The sequence below is a fragment of the Coturnix japonica genome, chromosome 1 (assembly GCF_001577835.2).
Source record: "Coturnix japonica isolate 7356 chromosome 1, Coturnix japonica 2.1, whole genome shotgun sequence".
Lineage (NCBI taxonomy): Eukaryota > Metazoa > Chordata > Aves > Galliformes > Phasianidae > Coturnix > Coturnix japonica.
In genome coordinates, this window is record NC_029516.1 from 71969442 (window position 1) to 71987055 (window position 17614).

Here is a 17614-nt window from a genome sequence, read left to right on the forward strand (position 1 = left end):
CAGTGTGCATGTGTGTAAAGCTTCTCAGGAGACATTTAGAAAAGAGATTGGGAAGCGAACGGCATCTTTGACCTAACAGTTAGAATGGGAGTTACAGGACAGGTGGGAAGAATGCCATCTTGTGTCAGCATGGAGTCAGCACAGCTAGTTCTACTGACGAACATCCTTACTTTTAAGCCATATTAGAACGTGCTACTGAGCAAAAACTTAAACCTTATCAGGAGGTGAAGAACTACCAGCAGCACTTTCAAATAAAAAAGCATTTCCCAAGAGAATATAATGAACCGGAAATATCAAAGCAGAAAATTCTATACAATGCCTATGGACTAGGAGATAGAATTTGAAAGAAACTTGTATTTTATAATTAAAAAAAAAAAAAAAAGGAAAAGAAATAAAAAGGAAAAAAAAGGAAAAAAAAAAAGAAAAAAAAAGAAAAAAAAGAAAAAGAAAAGGNAAAAAAAAAAAAAGGAAAAGAAATAAAAAGGAAAAAAAAGGAAAAAAAAAAAGAAAAAAAAAGAAAAAAAAGAAAAAGAAGAAGGGAAAAAAAAGAAGAATAAATGTTAAACATTAATAGAATTTCATACTTACCATTTTTGGTTAATCAAGTAAATACAGATTGGGTATGCTGGGATTTCTATCAACCCTGATAGGGCTAAATTGGCATAAATGTTTCCACCTAAGTCACCCACATTAAGGGTAAGACCGTAATAAACCAAGCTGCACACAAACCTGTAAAAGATGGGGGGGGGAAAAAAAAAGAGTAAAATCAGAGCTGCAGCTTTGCTGGCCATATCAAAGCAGGTTTTCAAGGCCAGACTGGATGTGGCTTTGAGCAGCCTGGTCTGGTGGTTGGTGATCATGCACATAGCAGGGGGGTTGAAACTAGATGAACTTTGAGGTCCTTTTCAACCCAGGCCATTCTATGACTCTACGATCTGTCACAATGTAGTATAACAGAGTTAAGAGCTAAATTACATATAGTGTTTTAGATAGTAAGCCCAAAATTGTTCTACCTTCCTCTACTTTCTACATTCTAGTCCAGTTCTATCAATTTCCAGGTGCTGATTTTCGCTTTTCTTTTGTTACCCTGAATGAACTCTGTAGAGAGAAGAAAGGAACATGTCGCCAATTCATTCTGCAGTAAATCAACACGGCAATCTCCTAATTCTCATTTACAGAACAGAAAACCAACTGTTCTGCACTAAATATTTGGAAAAGCAACAGAAGTACAAACTGATGCTGTCAGCTGAAAAATAATGTAATTTGTTTTTTTTCTTAACAACTCTTCCCCAAAAATGTGCATTATAAAAGTAAATGGATAGACAGAACAAAATAGGTGTTTTTGGATAATTACATTTTTGCTAGTGACTAGATGTAGTGTAGGTTCCTGCTCCATACTACAGCAACTGCTAGCACTGGTAACCTCAGGTAGCACTTTCTTTTTAAGAAATACTCACACTCATTAAACAAGGTAGGCCACCAATCTACTAAAGTGCTCCTGACACACAAAACACAAGGAGCAATCCAAGTGATAGAAAGTATGCATGCATAGCATGGGACCAAAGAGGTTAACAGCATAATTAATCTCAGCAGCCTTAGAGGGTCAGGAGGGAATATACAGCTCTCAACTGTTCTATGCCTCAAAAAGCACAAGTGAAACGCAAAGATAAAATATCTCAGAACTAAATTGTAAAAATGGCTTAACATTAGAAATACACTAAGGAAATACTATAATAAGGATCTTTTTCCTGTACAGCATCCTGAAAAATAAAGGCTGAAATATACAACATGCAGAATTAGCCGATTCTCAGCAACACATTCCCTCTAAGAGTTAAAGCAACACAGCTGGGCCTACAAAGTATTTCAAGTACCAGGTGAACATCATGATTAAGGTGCGTCCCAAGAGAACCCTGTATCGGAAGAGGTCCAAGAAACTGCCAGCTTCTCTGGGGCTCCTCTCAGCAGGGAGTTTTAATGAAAAAGTGTACTTCTGCTTGCGGTTCTTCTTTGCAATGAGGTAGAGGGCATCTTCTGCTTCACTCAGCCGGCCTTGTGAATAGAGCCAGCGGGGGGACTCTGGAATAAATCTGTAACACACAAACACACACATTTTTTAATTTATATATAGAAATTATATATATTGCAGAGACAGCTTGAGGGCTTTTCTATTCTACAGTGCTGGGCTTGCCTATGGAAATAAGGCTGAAATATGTTTCAGCATAAGATTTCTCAAACAACCCTTCAGGTATAGGATGCATTCACTGAAACAGACAAAGTATGTTGGAAGTAAAGGGAAAATGATTCCTGTGTAATTTAAGTAACAAAAAAAAAAATCTGTACATATACATACACAACAGTATAAATTATAACATCATTAGGATTTTTCTTAGAGGAGATAAGAATCAAAGATGCTCTATGTTACTAAAAGTAAAATGTTTTCACAATGTTTACTAGCTGTCTTCTGTTCCTCACATTCTAACATTTTCCCTCTTTATAATTAATAATTATAATAATTCTTATAATTATCTCTTGTAGATAGCAAGGCTGTACAAAAATCATGCTCTTGCACTTCATATCCAGCATTCACTTGATAGGTCTGTAACTGCAATACGTCCTAGAAAGCAGATCAATTATTTTCAGATTCCCAGAACTAAATTAAACTTCTGCACAAAGTCTTAAAGTGGTTCAGGCAAAGAGCTGAAATGACATTTTTTCCTGGAGCAAGCGTTTCAAGAAAGTTAAAATAAATAGCAAAAAGCCACAAAATATCATTGTTTTAAGTTTGGAAACATTACGAATGTCAAATATACTTTTCACCGCATAAACAGCCTTTAATGTCTTTCCCTGAGTTACAGTGCATCCTTTGAAAGGCTGTTCTGACTGTCTAGCAAGAAGTTAGTTATCAAAGTTAAACAGATATTAGAAGGAAAAAACCTTAAGCTTGAACTGCAGCTAAACTTCATTTCTTACCAGTTGCTGAGTTTCTGTTGAGAAAGAAAGGTATAAGAAAGGAAGAAAACACTGCACCACATACCTTTCAGTGCTGAACTCCACAAACAAAAATCCTGACTACCTTATTAAAGGAGCCATCTTCCTATTCTCACTTAATCAGAATACTGGAAAAATAAAATAAAATGTTGCCTATTTTTTCTTTTGCATGTTGCCTTTAAGAATGTGCAAAGAATTTTGATGCAGCTCCTTCTGCGTAAGCAGAATTATAAGAGAATTGTCATGTTATCACATAAGCACATAAATGTTTCTGTATCTTTTCTGTGTTACACAGTATCTTCTAGCATACCAAAGGACAGTTTGAAGAACCTATACAGAACAGTGAAAGAATAGGATGCTCTACACCACTCAAGACTATTCCGACTTACAGTAATGATGCATATACAATGCAGCATACACTTGCACTTTCAGACATTGCAGCATTGCATTTTGAAGTAAGCACATAACATGAAGTGGTTGAAGTTGAGAAAAATACCTTAGTTACAGCACTTCAAATCAGCCTACAAATGCTCCTTGACCTAACTGTATCTCCTCTCATTATTGACATCTTCCTTGAAGAAGTTCAGTTTGAATAACAACTTACTTACAGAGAGAGAAGAAAGACTACTGTTCCTTCCAGGTTAACCACAACAGCCAGAGTCCTCCAGGAGCGAATGAAGTACCCTAATAAAGCATACTGGGCAATTCCCACAGCAAAGAACAAGCCACCAATAGATCCTAACACACAATAAATAAATGAAAACAAAAAACAAGAACAAAAACACCATTATCACTCCCTTAAAGAATATTTCTAACCCCCAACACATGGGATCATACAGAAAATAACTCTTCATTAAGAACATTTCACTCAGTAGCACAGTAGCTAAAGAGGCCGTATCTTTTGTTCTAAGTCCTAAGGTAAAAACCAAATGGGACAACTGTCTTTCTGAACACTAACAACAGTTGTCTCTTCTTCCCATTATACAAAAATGTGGGTTTTTTATTATTTTAGCAAATAGACACAAACTAAGCTCTGTTTTTCACGGTGTCTTAGTTTCAGCTGGGGTGGAATTGTTTTCTTTAGAGTGTCCGGTATGGTGCTACATCTTTGGTTCCAGGAGAAAAACAATGTTGATAAACACACTGACACTTATAAGTTGCTGCTAAGTAGTGTTGTACGCAGTCAAGGCCATTCCCAGCAAAGGGCCCAATGAGCTGGAAGGATACAGAATTATGATAGCTGACCTAAGTTGGCCAAAGGGATATTACATACCACATGACATCATGCAGAAGGAGTTTTGAAGTGAGTGGGAGTTTCTCTCTTTCCTGCTGCCTAGGGCATTAGCTGGACATCAGCCAGGGGGTGGTGAGTAATTGTTTGTGCATCACTATTCATATGCATTCAAATTCTGTGTGTGTCTCTGCATGTGTGTTATCCTTTTCTTTTTCTCTAGCTTAGTAAATAGTTTCATCTCAACCCACAAGTTCTTTTCTTTTTATGATTCTCTTCCCCATCCCAGTGGGATTGGGGCGGGGGGGAAGGGCAGCGAGCAAATAACTATGTGGTCCTTAACCATCTGCTGGGTTAAACCAGAACACACAGTCTCAATCCCAATGGGTAGAGCTCAGCTATCATAAATAATGGATAAGTTTTTAGCTGCATAACATCCACAGGGGATTTGTTTCAACCTGAGTACCTTAATCAGCTTGGGTGATGCAGAAACCTGAATGGCCAAGTTATCTGCTGTGCTTGTCTAAAATTCACATTAAATAAAGCAGGACTCAAAGACTGTGGTCACACACACAGATGCTCAAGAAAGCAGAGTTTACTTTGTAAATGCTAGTTAGCTTTGGTGTGTTTCATGCAGTATGTACAACTGAAATCTGTAATTCTGACAATAAAGACACCAACACTCAAATTTTACCTGCTAATGCCCAGTAGGCAGTACCCACACACTCATTCAGTAGAACAAAGGCAACCAGTGACATCCCACCATTCATCACCCCTACCAAGAATCGAGACACGGCAAAGAATTCATACGAAGGTGAGAATCCATTTGCAATGGCAAACAGGATGTCAAGGGCAAAACCTGGAAATCAAGGAAAAAGGTTTTATTTCAGAAAAGCATAGTAAAATAGAAGTGTTTATCAATGTCTGACATTCACTTGATGCCTTAAGTAATCACATTCAACAGCTACAAAACACAGCTACATTCCACATGTATAGGTCGAAATACAAGGACCCAAAGTCAATACCATAAAGGGAAGAACACAAGGAGTGATATCTGGTATATGATTTGCAGCACTAAATCCCCAAGTTCAATTCGTGGAAGACAATTTTTGAAATATTTAAAATTATTTCCTGTCTCCAGTGAAGATGGTTTCATATTTATGTTCATAGAGAAGCCCCAGGCTAAGCATATGACCAAATATCTCTCCTCACTTCTAGAAAGTACTCCATATAGATTTGTGAACCTTTATCGGGGGACAGTACATGGGAAGTTTGCGCTGTATAGCAGATTCAGTTTTATCAGCTTTGAATTAATGAGATTGTTTCTTCAAAGGAAAAAAACTGCAGTGTTTTTTGTTGTACATGCTCATTCAACTACAAAAAAAACATACACAAAACACAAAGTTCCAAATGCTTGATTTGGGGAGAGTAAAAAACAACAAAAACAAACCTGCATGAACTTTACGAAACTGGGCCCTTGCCACTCATCTTCAGAGATAAGACACCTTCATTTTGATTATTTACCATCGAAAAAGATCATTACTGTTACCTGTGAGATAGACTTTCTTCCTTCCAAAGCGATCTGAGAGTTGGCCAAAGGAGATTGCTCCAACAAACACACCACTGAAGTAGAAAGAACTGGCAGCACTGACTTTGTATGACGTGTTGCCAATTAAAAACCACTGGATGGAGACAAAAAAAAAAAAAAGAGGGAGAATTAAACAGAGTCAAAATGGTTCACCAAAAGCTAATAGTTGGAGGGAGATGAAACGTACTTTCAGGAAGATAAAACTGCCTAGATCTCCTAAGCACCCTAGACAGTCTGTCATCACACAGCCACTGAAACAAGTGCTTTCCTTCAGAATCTCTGGAGGCATAGTAACCAATCGCACAGCTCCCCAGATCAAGTATAGTCTTTGATTCCGAACTCAGTAGATACCTCATGGGATATTGTAATTTTTCAACATTTGTCCCCTCTCTCACTTTTCTTGCCTTTTCTCACATAAAAACTATGAATTTAAACATATTCAGTCCTACCTCTTGGCATTTATCACTAAAGTGTGTAGGAACACTACACAAAATTAAGCATTGTGATTTACGTCCAGAAATATTTCTCTCTTCCTTATGAACTGCCTTGTCACTGAGAAGCACTTCGGTAGCTTTTGACAAGTTTTCTGGTATTGCTCATCATTCTTCTTACTTTTACGGTCCTTTTTGTGCAACTTCCAATTCTCCTCTATTCCAAATACACCGATCTTCAGGTGTTTTTACAAACCTAATGTTGCCTCAGAAAGGATCTGCCTCACAGAGAAAACTGTTTCTCCTACAAAACTCCAGAGTTAAATTATATCATGTTCTCAGTGATCAAAACTTCCCTTTTTACTCTAAAATCTTCAGATACAGCATTCTTTTCTTTTTCTGCTCCTCTTTTGTCTTGAAATAATGTTTCCTTTCAGTGACACCCAGCGTTTCTTCCTGGGCAGGTAAGCTGGTGATTATGTCATTATCCCTGTAATAACAATCTAATCCTCTCTTCATAATCTCTTCCCTTACCAAAAACCTATTAGATATCCACTCTAGCCAGGCTTATATTATTTCACATCGCAGCTATAAACCACCTCACTGTGAAAAGAGAACTGTGCAATTAAACCTCACCAAGATTATGGAGCTAACAAAATATAATCACACAGAAGCTCCAAGAAAATAACTTGCCTGCTCTCAGTATATGCTTCATCAAATTGTCACTTAAATGGTGAAGCTTTTACTGACATATCAGCAGTGGGGCGTCAGGACTCTGACAAAATTATCTTCTGAAACTAACCATGAAACCACAAATCAGCTTCTCTAGATTTAGAAAAAATAATTCACAATAAAGTGTATTTCTATAATAATAGCAGATGATGAGATTACACTTAACTTGAAATAACACAGACAGTTGATTTTATAAGAGCTACGAGAATAATTGCCCAATTTTGGTATAAGTGTTGGGAAAAAAAAAACAACCAACAAAACAACATGATCTCAGTGACATTAGATTCTTTCCGAATAATATGGGGATCAAAGCATAACTTGGCTGCGGTGAAGTAAAACTTGTTCAGATGTGTTCTGCAGGTTAATCTCAATGACTAAGATCTTTATAATTAACCTTGTTTTCAAGTATATGATACATGCAGCTAAAGTTCCAAAAGAAGTTTATCTCAGTAGTTGAATACAGGAAGCAACACGATTTTTATATATGTGGGTCTTCTCAGTAAAGTTCAGGCTTTGCTTTGAAATTCTTTAACTTACAAGATACCTTGGAACATATTGTTTCATTTTGTACTTTTTTAAGTTCACTATGTTCTTTACCCACGTTTTTCACCTCTGCAGCTAAGATGAATAAAAATCTTCACAAGCTTTACATCCTAAGGCACTGCTTGGCTCCAAAAACATCTAACTTGTCAAGATTAAGAGAATAAACAATTACTGGAGAAACTGAAAACCGAAACATGAAAAGCTCAGACAAAATGTAAAGAATGTACTGACAACTGACTTTAAGTTATACTCAAAAAAGCCACTGTTCATTAGGATTTCAATTTCAATAGAGGCATACGCACTCACCCTCTTTATTATCAGAATAAGAAGCAGTATACATTGTACACAATTGCTTGGTACTGTTCCAAAACTGGCAGTTATTAATATACTCATAACCAATAAAGTTAAGTACTTTATGGGACTAACTCAAATAGCATTAACACATTTGGACAATAGCCATGAATTATCAAGTAATGCCACATTTAACTCAGCTGTACAGTGTTACGTTCAGATCTGACTATAGATACACTCAGATAGGGCTCTTGCAGAGAAGAACAACATTAACAGATATTGTAGGCCTCAGCAATGGCAGGTGTTGCACATAGCATGGCATGAAAGCTGGAACCATTCCTTTAGAGGCAGCAGCCATACCATGAAAGAGAACACTTTGAAAACACAGAGGCCACAGTGACAAAGCTGAAGGTTGTTTTGGGATAAAACACGTGAGTTTGCTTCGTACATTTTACTTTCCACTAGCCTCCCTGAAATTGTAAATGAACAGCAGGAGCTGCTTTCTCTCCTGTTCCTTCACTGCTTGCTAATTACAGGATGGATTCATTACATGCATATGTCTTTCCAAGGGGACTGCAGAAGGTAGACAGAAAGAGCTGTCTACAGGATTTTAAACACATTAGTACAACGACATGATTCCAGCCCAATAGTGGAATAAAACTGTGCGATACCCACCTCCCACATGCAAAAGGTGGGCAGTTTTAGTGCAGGACATTGGTCAAGATTTGCACTGCAAAACAAGGGTTCTACAGGTGCCAGACAGGATAGGAATAGGTTACTTGTTCTCTACCTAGGAAAAGCACCTGCTTCATTTGCCAGTCAAAACATGCCTTAGTACAGGAGAAAGAATCAGCAGCACTGTCATCTTTCCTCCCCACTCTGCCAATGAGATTTACTGCTCACACACACCCATTTCAGACTTACCTCAGAGACTATTGATGTGAAGCTGCTGCTGAAGCGTACATGCTTATGAACCTCGCTGCCATTGGCAGTCAGGAGCCATTCCCCAAAGGCTCTCTGCTCACTCGCTGACTGGTTGCTATGGCTCTGGTTAGCTGAGAACAATTCCAGATCCCAGTGGTATGGAGGAGTTGCCCCCACCAATGCAGTGAGGATGGCTTCAGTGGCCACGTAGAGCTGGAAAGAGAAAAACATCAGAGATGCTAAACATACATTCAAGTAGTGCTTCCTTTACGGCTGGATCAATTCAGCATTTAAATAATCCTATTTTATATTTTCCTTCTGCCATTGAAGCATGTTACGGTCCCCACCCATTCAGTATCACAAAGCAGAGAACTACAACTTCAACTAAATAGTTCTTGCATTTCTTAGCTGTGGACTATTTGAGAGAAAGGAAGTTCCCCTCCTGTCAGAGACCAACCCCAACTGCCACACACAGCCAAGTACAGCACTTGGATGCTTAAAAAGTTGTTAATTATAGAATGGCTTGGAAGGGACCTCGAGGACCATCAGGTTCCAACCCGCCTTCCAAAGGCAGGGTTACCAGCCCCTGGATCAAGTTCTAGATCAGACTGCCCAGAGCCCCCATCCTTCAGGCATGGGACATCCACAACCTCTCTAGGAAGCCTGTTCCAGCATCTCACCTCTCTCCCAGTAAAAACCTTCCCCCTGACATCTAACATAAAGCTCCCTTCATTTAGTTTAAAACCATTACCCCTTTGTCATATCATTATCTACCCTTGATTTCCCTCATGTTCATAAACTCCCTTTAAATGTTATGGGGAGACCTCATTGCGGCTTTCCAACCTTTTCCTTTCCAGGCTGAACAAGCCAAGTTCCTTCAGCCCTTTGATGATCTATGTGGCCCTCCTCTGGACCCTCTCTGAGAGCTCTGTATCTTTTCTGTTAGGGGCCTCATCCAGATGTGGTCTCGCAAGGGCAGAGTAGAGGGGGGATAATCGCCTCACTCACTCAGCTGGTCACCCCTCTTCTGATGGAACCTAGGGTGCCACATGTTTCCACTACCTATACTTGTCCCTTTCCTTCAGTCTGACCAGCAGGTCCTTGCCAAGCCCATGCTGGTTTCATGCCTCCCCTGACAGCTTTTTTATTGAGCTCTCTTGCACTCTCAGAAAGGCATCCTTAAAGAGTAGCCAGCTTTTTTCCCCACTCCATTGTCTCTAAGGATTTCTTCCCAGGAGACCTCATCCAACAACTCATATCTATATATGAGTCTAAATACCTCGCCCAAGAAATAGGGTAATGAGTAAGATTAGATGAGGAAGGGGTTGTGAAAAAGCTGGGTGAACATGTTGGTAGGGACATGCGGACACGGTACCCTCAAGCCCTCAGGAACAGTCTGAAATCAGTGAAAACTGATTATTATAGGTCACTGCCACTGGTGGGTCCTTGTGCTTTGACTCACTCAGACAGCACCATGTCTGCACTAAGCGATAACATCCTTGGTTTTGTCTTGTGAAATGATAAACATTTTTGAAGTAGCTCAGGAAATGAAATCCTCAAGGCATTTGGTTTAGGGAATGAAAGCAGAATGCTCTTCATTCCTCGCTCCAGGTGAAGCTCAACCCAGCTACAGAACACGAAATTGAAAAATAAATGATTGCAGGCATGCAAAGAAACACAGCAAATATTTTTTTTAAATAAAAAATTCAGCCATAAGCAATCGACTGGCTGCAGCAAGCAAGGAGAAAACAACAGAAACACTTCCAATTAATAAGCTGAACCAGAAAAACTGACAAGATGGTGACATGCTGAATTACAGGAAAATAGTATTTGATAAGATGTACATCAAAGTCACTGCTGTGACTTTTTCCTAGTGATCGTTTGCCTTTTTCTTTGGCTAACGGGTGTGGTAAACCCTCTTAATTTTGTTGCAAAGCAAATAAGCAGCTTGTTTTTTTTAAAGAGATTAATATTAATAGAAGTGAATGAAATTATAAACAGGAAGGGGATATAAACAGGAGGGGGAACAGCTGTTTATGAGGGTGGACAGTGACAGGACAAGGAGGAATTGTTTTAAACTGAGACGGGGGGGAGGTTTCAATTAGATATAAGGAAGATTTTCCCCCAGAGGGTGGCGACGCACTGGAACATGTTGCCCAAGGAGGTTGTGGATGCCCCATCCCTGGAGGCATTCAAGGCCAGGCTGGATGTGGCTCTGGGCAGCCTGGTCTGGTGGTTGGTGACCCTGCACACAGCAGATGGTTGAAACCAGATGGTCATTGTGGTCCTTTTCAACCCAGCCCACTCTATGATTCTTTGAAATTTCTTGACCAGCTTTCTCAATATTCGTGACTTCCAAGAAAAAAAAACATAGAATCTAAACTAACTAGGAGGAAGGAAGTTTTAATAGTTTCACTCACGTATAACGAACACACACAAAATCATTTAAGAAACCTTTTAAACTTAATTCATCCATTATGAAGTACAAATGAAAGAGAAAAAAATATAATAATCCAAACAATCTTATTCTATTCAGAAGTGCTTTACAACTTTTTAACAGCTCATCAGCAGTTCACAACCAGGCTAGACACTCTAGACAAATACCAGAGGGAAGATTTAGGTTGGATGTTAGGGGGAAGTTCTTCACTAGGAGAGTGGTGAGGCCCTGGAACAGGCTGCCCGGGGAGGTTGTGGGTGCCCCGTCCTTGGAGGTGTTCAAGACCAGGTTGGACGGGGCCCTGGGCAACCTGATCTAGTAAAGGTGTATGTTTGGTGGCCCTGCCAGGCAGGGGGGTTGGAAGTACATGATCCTTGAGGTCCCTTCCAACCTGGGTCATTCTGTGATTCTGTGACCAGCTGAAGCATTCACTGCTGAAGAAGCATTCACTGCTGAACAAAATTGAATCAACCAGTGCCTTCTGACCTTTCAAACACAGAAACATGAAAACTGCATCTTCAAGGAAAGACGACAAACGATCTTGGTAAAAGCCCATGACAAAGAGAGAGCTACACTGTCAGCTAAAAGTTATTTCTCCTGACCACAGCGCAAGCAGATGAAAAGCTGGAGGCTACCTTATTTTTACAAGCTTGATGAACTCCTCTGCTCTGACTTATTCCAAAAGGGCAATCTGCCTATTAAGTCACATGATTCTTATTTCTAGTTTTTTACTTAGGGAAAGGTGAAACAATTTACCAGATTTAAAAGACATCCATAGGACTCCACAACTCCCCTCACCACTCCCTTGAATAAACTGACGTTATAAAGTACACCAACCTGAAAAAGAGATGCACAGCCTTGTTGCCCTGTAAAGCATCAAGTTCAATGACGCACATTGACCAAATTTGCTGTATGTCTCAGTATCACAGCAGTTGACTGCATGCAGTTAAACTAAAAACGAGGCCAGAACTGTTTTCATTCCACAGCATGCTGGACTATGCAACAACACAGAGGCAAGCATATCCATGTAGCACAGGGTCATGTGCTGCAGTTGAGATGGCTGGGATGGGACTTCCCACTGCTCTGACAGGATCCCCCTAGTGCAAAGGAAATAGAGCAAACCTTGCGTCATAGGTTGACAGCCCTCTAAATATGAAGGTGGAAATTGCAAAATGTGCCATCCCACTGTTATTTTTCCACCTTGAAAAATCAGAAGGCAGAAAGAAAGCTTAAGTGCCTCATTAAAATAACCACATGTAAACCTGTGGTTCTTCTCTGCTAAATACTCACACACTTAAGTTTGAGAATCAAGCTGATAAACAAGAAGCTGCATTTAAATAAGCACTGACACTAACTCTTCTCAGCTTTATTTAGCCCAGGTTATTAAATCTTCCTTTTGTCCTGCAAGGCAAATTCTAGACCTTCCCCCACAAGCCCACCGGGATTAGGAAAACGATGAAACAAATGCAGTGCTTACTCAGGTTAAATATTGATAGCAGCAGACTGACTTTCTTCAACATCTAGCCAGAGGTGAAGTTGTAAACAGACAAAACATAGAAAATATACTATTGCACCAGCACACCTCCTGTCTACTGGGATGGTACCTGTAAAGAGCAAGACTCAGTGCAAGAAATACACAAAGTCCACTATGTTACCCGTAAACCCAAGTACTTAACTTCAGCAGTTGACCTTGTAGCTTTCTGTTTAGGTTCGATATGAGGAGGAAGTTTTTCACTCAGAGGGTGGTGACGCACTGGAACATGTTGCCCAAGGAGGCTGTGGATGCCCCATCCCTGCAGGCATTCAAGGCCAGGCTGGATGTGGCTCTGGGCAGCCTGGTCTGCTGGTTGGTGACCCTGCACATAGCAGGGGGTTGACAACAATGATGATCTTGTTTCCCTTTCAACCCAGCCCACTCTGTGATTCTTTGATTCTTTTAATCAAGAAAAAAGCACCAGAGTGCACAGGACTTTGCTTTTTGCTCTTGATGTCACCCAAACAATCACGTGCAAACTTGAAACAATTATTCTGAATCCAATTAGAATCACAGAATCGGTGAAATGTATTTACACGCCAACCAGCGAAATCACCTGGCACAAAAGGAAACCAAACTGTCTAAAGTGGAGGGAATGCCATTGAGGAGAGCAATGATGACGTGGCCTGCTAGTGGAAAAACACAGCAAGTTTACAGCTTACAAAACACAGGAAGATTAGAGAGTGTATGTACACAAGGGCAGGGAAGAAGGAAAGGGAGTAGTGTGTCATAAAGTAAATATCTGTATTCTGTAATCTTTGGCATCCGGTACAATTATGTCCAACTCCCCAGCTCATCATCCCAAGGTGCTCAGGGGACAGACTAGCAAGACTGACAGTTTCAGCAGGATTTGCCATCTCAATTAACAGCAGAAGAGGGGACTGCTTCAGCTCTCACCATAGGTAGTTACCATTCCATTGCACAAAGTATCTGATGTAACAATAAATCTGCTGTTAATAACACAAAAACCAACTATGGTTTAGCTATGGTTTAGCCATACAACATAGAAAGACACCAGCCACCATTCACCCAGTGCCTCCCAGTTACTTTCTGCTTCCAGTTGTCAACGAGATATTCCAAAAGCAAAGTATTCAACAATAGCTAGAGTAAACCGTACTCATTTATGATCAAGTCTACATAGCTCAAAGAACAGCATATTTAACTCCGATACAAGCATTGAAAAGATTCACAATGTTATTTTAGAAATTAAAGATTTCAGTGTTATCACTACAACTTCAAAATGAAGTCCCATCCCATTTGGGAAGCAGAATGAGGAGAATAAGAAATGTCACACCAAGACACACAGTTAAGCATTTATATGTATGAAATTACACCTGTATCCTACCTGAAGCCAAACAATGCTTCAAAATGAATTATTTCTCAAGGTCTGGGGAGAACTTACTTGGACAAAACGTTTAAGTAAGCTGCCTGCTTTCCCTCAGAAGGCTTGTGCAGGAGGGCTCATTAAAGAGCAGTTTTCTGCATCATGATATTCTAATGATGGAGGTCATTAACTCGCTGCCAGCCACAAGGGGATTAGCAACACCTCTCCTCAGTAGGGCTGCAACTACATCGAGAGTGTCTTTGACTAAAGTTGAAACACTTTTCCAATAGCTTTGATACTATCCTTACTATCTTCCCTTTAGTTAGTGATAATTCCAAGCTAGAAAGAAACAACACCCTAGCTAATTATTCAGACTACCACCCAATGAAGATGTCACCTAGCTCCAAATCTCCTTCAACTGTACATATTGAGACATGAGAACAATATTTTTTCATATGCTGTTAAGCATCTGATCAAGACACGAGATTGTTCAATGTTGCTACACATTAAACAGCACAAGACAATTGTTTAATAACACTTCCTCCAAAAGGTAGCGAGAGCTATTCTAGAAATCAGCAGGCAAACAACTACGTTCAGTTCTAGGTAAAGTTATAAGTATTCTATGAGTCATCAGCTCACCTTATTGCTCCCTAACTCTTCAGTATACAAGATTAACATAGCCTACAGTTCATGAAAGTAGCCTAACCCCGTATCCTCTGTTTAAATACGGGTTTCAGGTAAGCCTATAGAATTTAAAACAAATTGTTTCTCTGATTTAGCTACCATTGTACTACTGTAAAGACAGAATCCAGCAACGCAGAACATGCCCTAAATGTCTTCCAAAGCCATTGGACTGGCAGTGAGTAAACCAAGCATAGTTTAATAAAGTAACAGCTCCAACAAGTTAATGAGTAACCACAGCAGGTAATACAGGAACAAAACAAAGTGAAAACAAATACCCTGCAGAGTTGAAAAAGAGATACCTATTAGTCTTGTACTTAGGCTAGTTTTACAATGATGACATGGAATCACAGAATGACTCTGGTTGGAAAAGACCTTAAAAGATCAAGTCATACCATGACCTAACCATACTACCCTAACAGCCCTCCACTAAATCATGTCCCTGAGCACGACACCTGAGCAGTTTTTAAACACATCCAGGGATGGTGACTCAACCACCTCCTTGTGGAGACTATTCCAATGCTTAACAGCCCTTTATGTAAAGAAGTGTTTCCTAGTATCCAATCTAAACTTCCCCTGGCACAACTTGAGGCCATTTCCCCTCATTCCATCACCAGTGAGAAGAGACCAACCCCACTCTCACTGTAAGTACTTTTCAGGTATTGGAGGAGAGCAATAAGGTCTCTCCTCAGCCTCCTCTTCCCCAGACTGAAGCCCCAGCTCCTTCAGTCGCTCATCGCAGTCACCTTATCATCATCACCTTACATCATAGTAAGGAAAAAGCAGCTTAATATGGAAGTTTATATGAGAACAAACCCACTGTAACATGAGGGAAAGCAACTACAAAGTGTTACTAAGGTCAATAGATAAGAAACATCCAGAGATAAAAGAAAGCACAAAACCTACAAGGAAAGGCAAAAACCTCCATCCGTAATATTATCTGTACTTCACATCTGTACAGGCACAGGAGTTTATATCAGTCAGAGGATGATTCCCATGGGTAAAGTTCAGGAACTCAACACGAGGAAAACAAACAGACCCATACACCTGTTACATTTCCTTCTTATAACTACCCTGAATTTATTATGTGATTTGTAAAGATACAGTCTACTTCTGACTGGAGTAATAAGTTGTTACAAAGCAAATGAACAAGAAAAAGCATTACAGAACAGTTGAGTCACACTGCCTAAAACACTGGGAATACAGAGTACTTGTCATAGTTGTAAAACATGACCAGCACTGGAAGAAATACCTAATAACTCCTTACTCCCTAACCTTCAGTGAGCACACAGGTTGTCTGGATGGCTCCAAGCTCTAATCAGTGCTTATCTTTAAATACCATTCAGATAAAGCAAAGATGGCAGAGGAAAATGAATGGGGATAAGCAGGGAATAGAAACCTACAAGGTCTTTGCCATTCAACTTCTCAGCTTTGCAAGCACATTCAGAATCCCCAACTGACTGTACCGAGCATCTAAACTTTGTTGGTTATCTTCCAGAGTTTCTTACTATCTCCATCAATCCCTTAGCTAGTAAACTAAACTTGTGTCAGATTTCAGCTGTGGTTAGCTAAGCTATGCTTAGGCCAGACTATGAAAATGGACGTTCTCTTCACATCTGCTTCATAGAATCATTTAGGTTGGAAAAGACCTTTAAGATGAACTAGTCCAACCGTGCCCACTAAGCCGTGTCCCTCAGTGCCACATCCACACGGTTTCTGAACATCTCCAGGGACAGAGACTGTATCACCTCCCTGGGCAGCCGTGCCACTGCCTCGCCACATCTTTTAAGAAGAAATATTCCTAATACCCAACCTGAAGTCGTGCTGGATCCCTGCAGAATATCCAACAGATATTGCAGCCTAGTTCATGAGAATCTCGGCTCTTAATATCAGTGCACGCTGCCCTTCATCTGACTAAGAGCAGCCTCTCACTCGGCGCACCGAAGGACACAAGCCAGAACTCCTCAAGGCACAGGCAGCAGCAGCCTCACACCCCAAGCTCACCCCGCAGCATCTCCAGCCCTGCCGCTGCCTGGAGGTCACCCGAGCCCCCCTCACCTGGAGGAGCACAGCCAGCAGGACGCACAGATACACCTGGTACGGCCCCATCTGCCCCACCAGCGGGAACGCCTCTTCCACCTCCATCCCGCCGCGTCGCGCATCCCCGGCCCGGGGCGGGCAGCGGAGCGGGCCCTCACCCCGTAGGAATGGGAAGGAGGAGGCGAGGGAAGCGGAAAGGAAGCGGCGACACAACGCTGTTAGGAGGGATGGCGCATGCGTTCATGGAGGGGGGGTGGGCGGGAAGGGAGGCTCGGCTACTCCACAGGGTGCCATTGGATGACAGGGAGGATTGGGGAGGGAACGAGTGAGGAGCAATGCGGGATAGGTTCAAAGAAGGGCAGCAAGGCTTGTGAAGGGCTTGGAGGAATCTGCCCTATGAGGAGTGACTGGGGCTGTTCAGTCTGGGGAAGAGGAGGCTGAGGAGAAACCTGGGATACCTCAGAACAAGAGAAATGGACATATCAATGTGGACCTTTTGGAGCACATCCAGAGGAAGGGCACAAAAATGATCCAAGGGATGGAACACCTCTCCTGTGAGGACAGATTGAGAGGCTGTTCAGCCTGGAGAAGGCTCTGGGGAGATCTGAGATAAGCCTTTCAGTATTTAAAACAGGCTACAAGAAAGAAGGGGACAGACTCTTTTCTCAGAATCTGTTGTGATAGGACAGGGGAAATGGTTTCAAATTAAAAGAGGAGAGACTTAAGCTGGTTATAGAGAAGTGTTTTACAATAAGGGTAACAAAGCACTGGAACAGGTTGTCCAGAGAGGTGGTGAATGCCCCAACCCTGGCAACATTCAAGGTTAGGCTGAATGGGGCTGTGAGCAACCTGATCTGTCTGTAGGTGTCC

General features: G+C 40.9%; 1 protein-coding gene across 3 annotated transcripts in view; it reads right to left on the minus strand.

Moving 5' to 3' along the window:
• Window positions 1–16974, minus strand: part of SLC22A15 (solute carrier family 22 member 15) — a 37994-nt gene extending 21020 nt beyond the window's left edge. For all 3 annotated transcript variants that reach the window (XM_032447361.1, XM_015874943.2, XM_015874959.2), the window contains exons 1-7: window positions 16763–16974; window positions 8729–8941; window positions 5769–5901; window positions 4914–5078; window positions 3597–3726; window positions 1872–2087; window positions 589–729 (exon numbers count right to left, since the gene is read on the minus strand). In XM_032447361.1, coding sequence (XP_032303252.1) covers window positions 589–729; window positions 1872–2087; window positions 3597–3726; window positions 4914–5078; window positions 5769–5901; window positions 8729–8941; window positions 16763–16849 — 1085 coding nt within the window. In that variant the 5' untranslated portion in view covers window positions 16850–16974. The remainder of the gene's footprint in view (window positions 1–588; window positions 730–1871; window positions 2088–3596; window positions 3727–4913; window positions 5079–5768; window positions 5902–8728; window positions 8942–16762) is intronic.
• Between the last annotated feature and the right edge of the window lie 640 nt (window positions 16975–17614).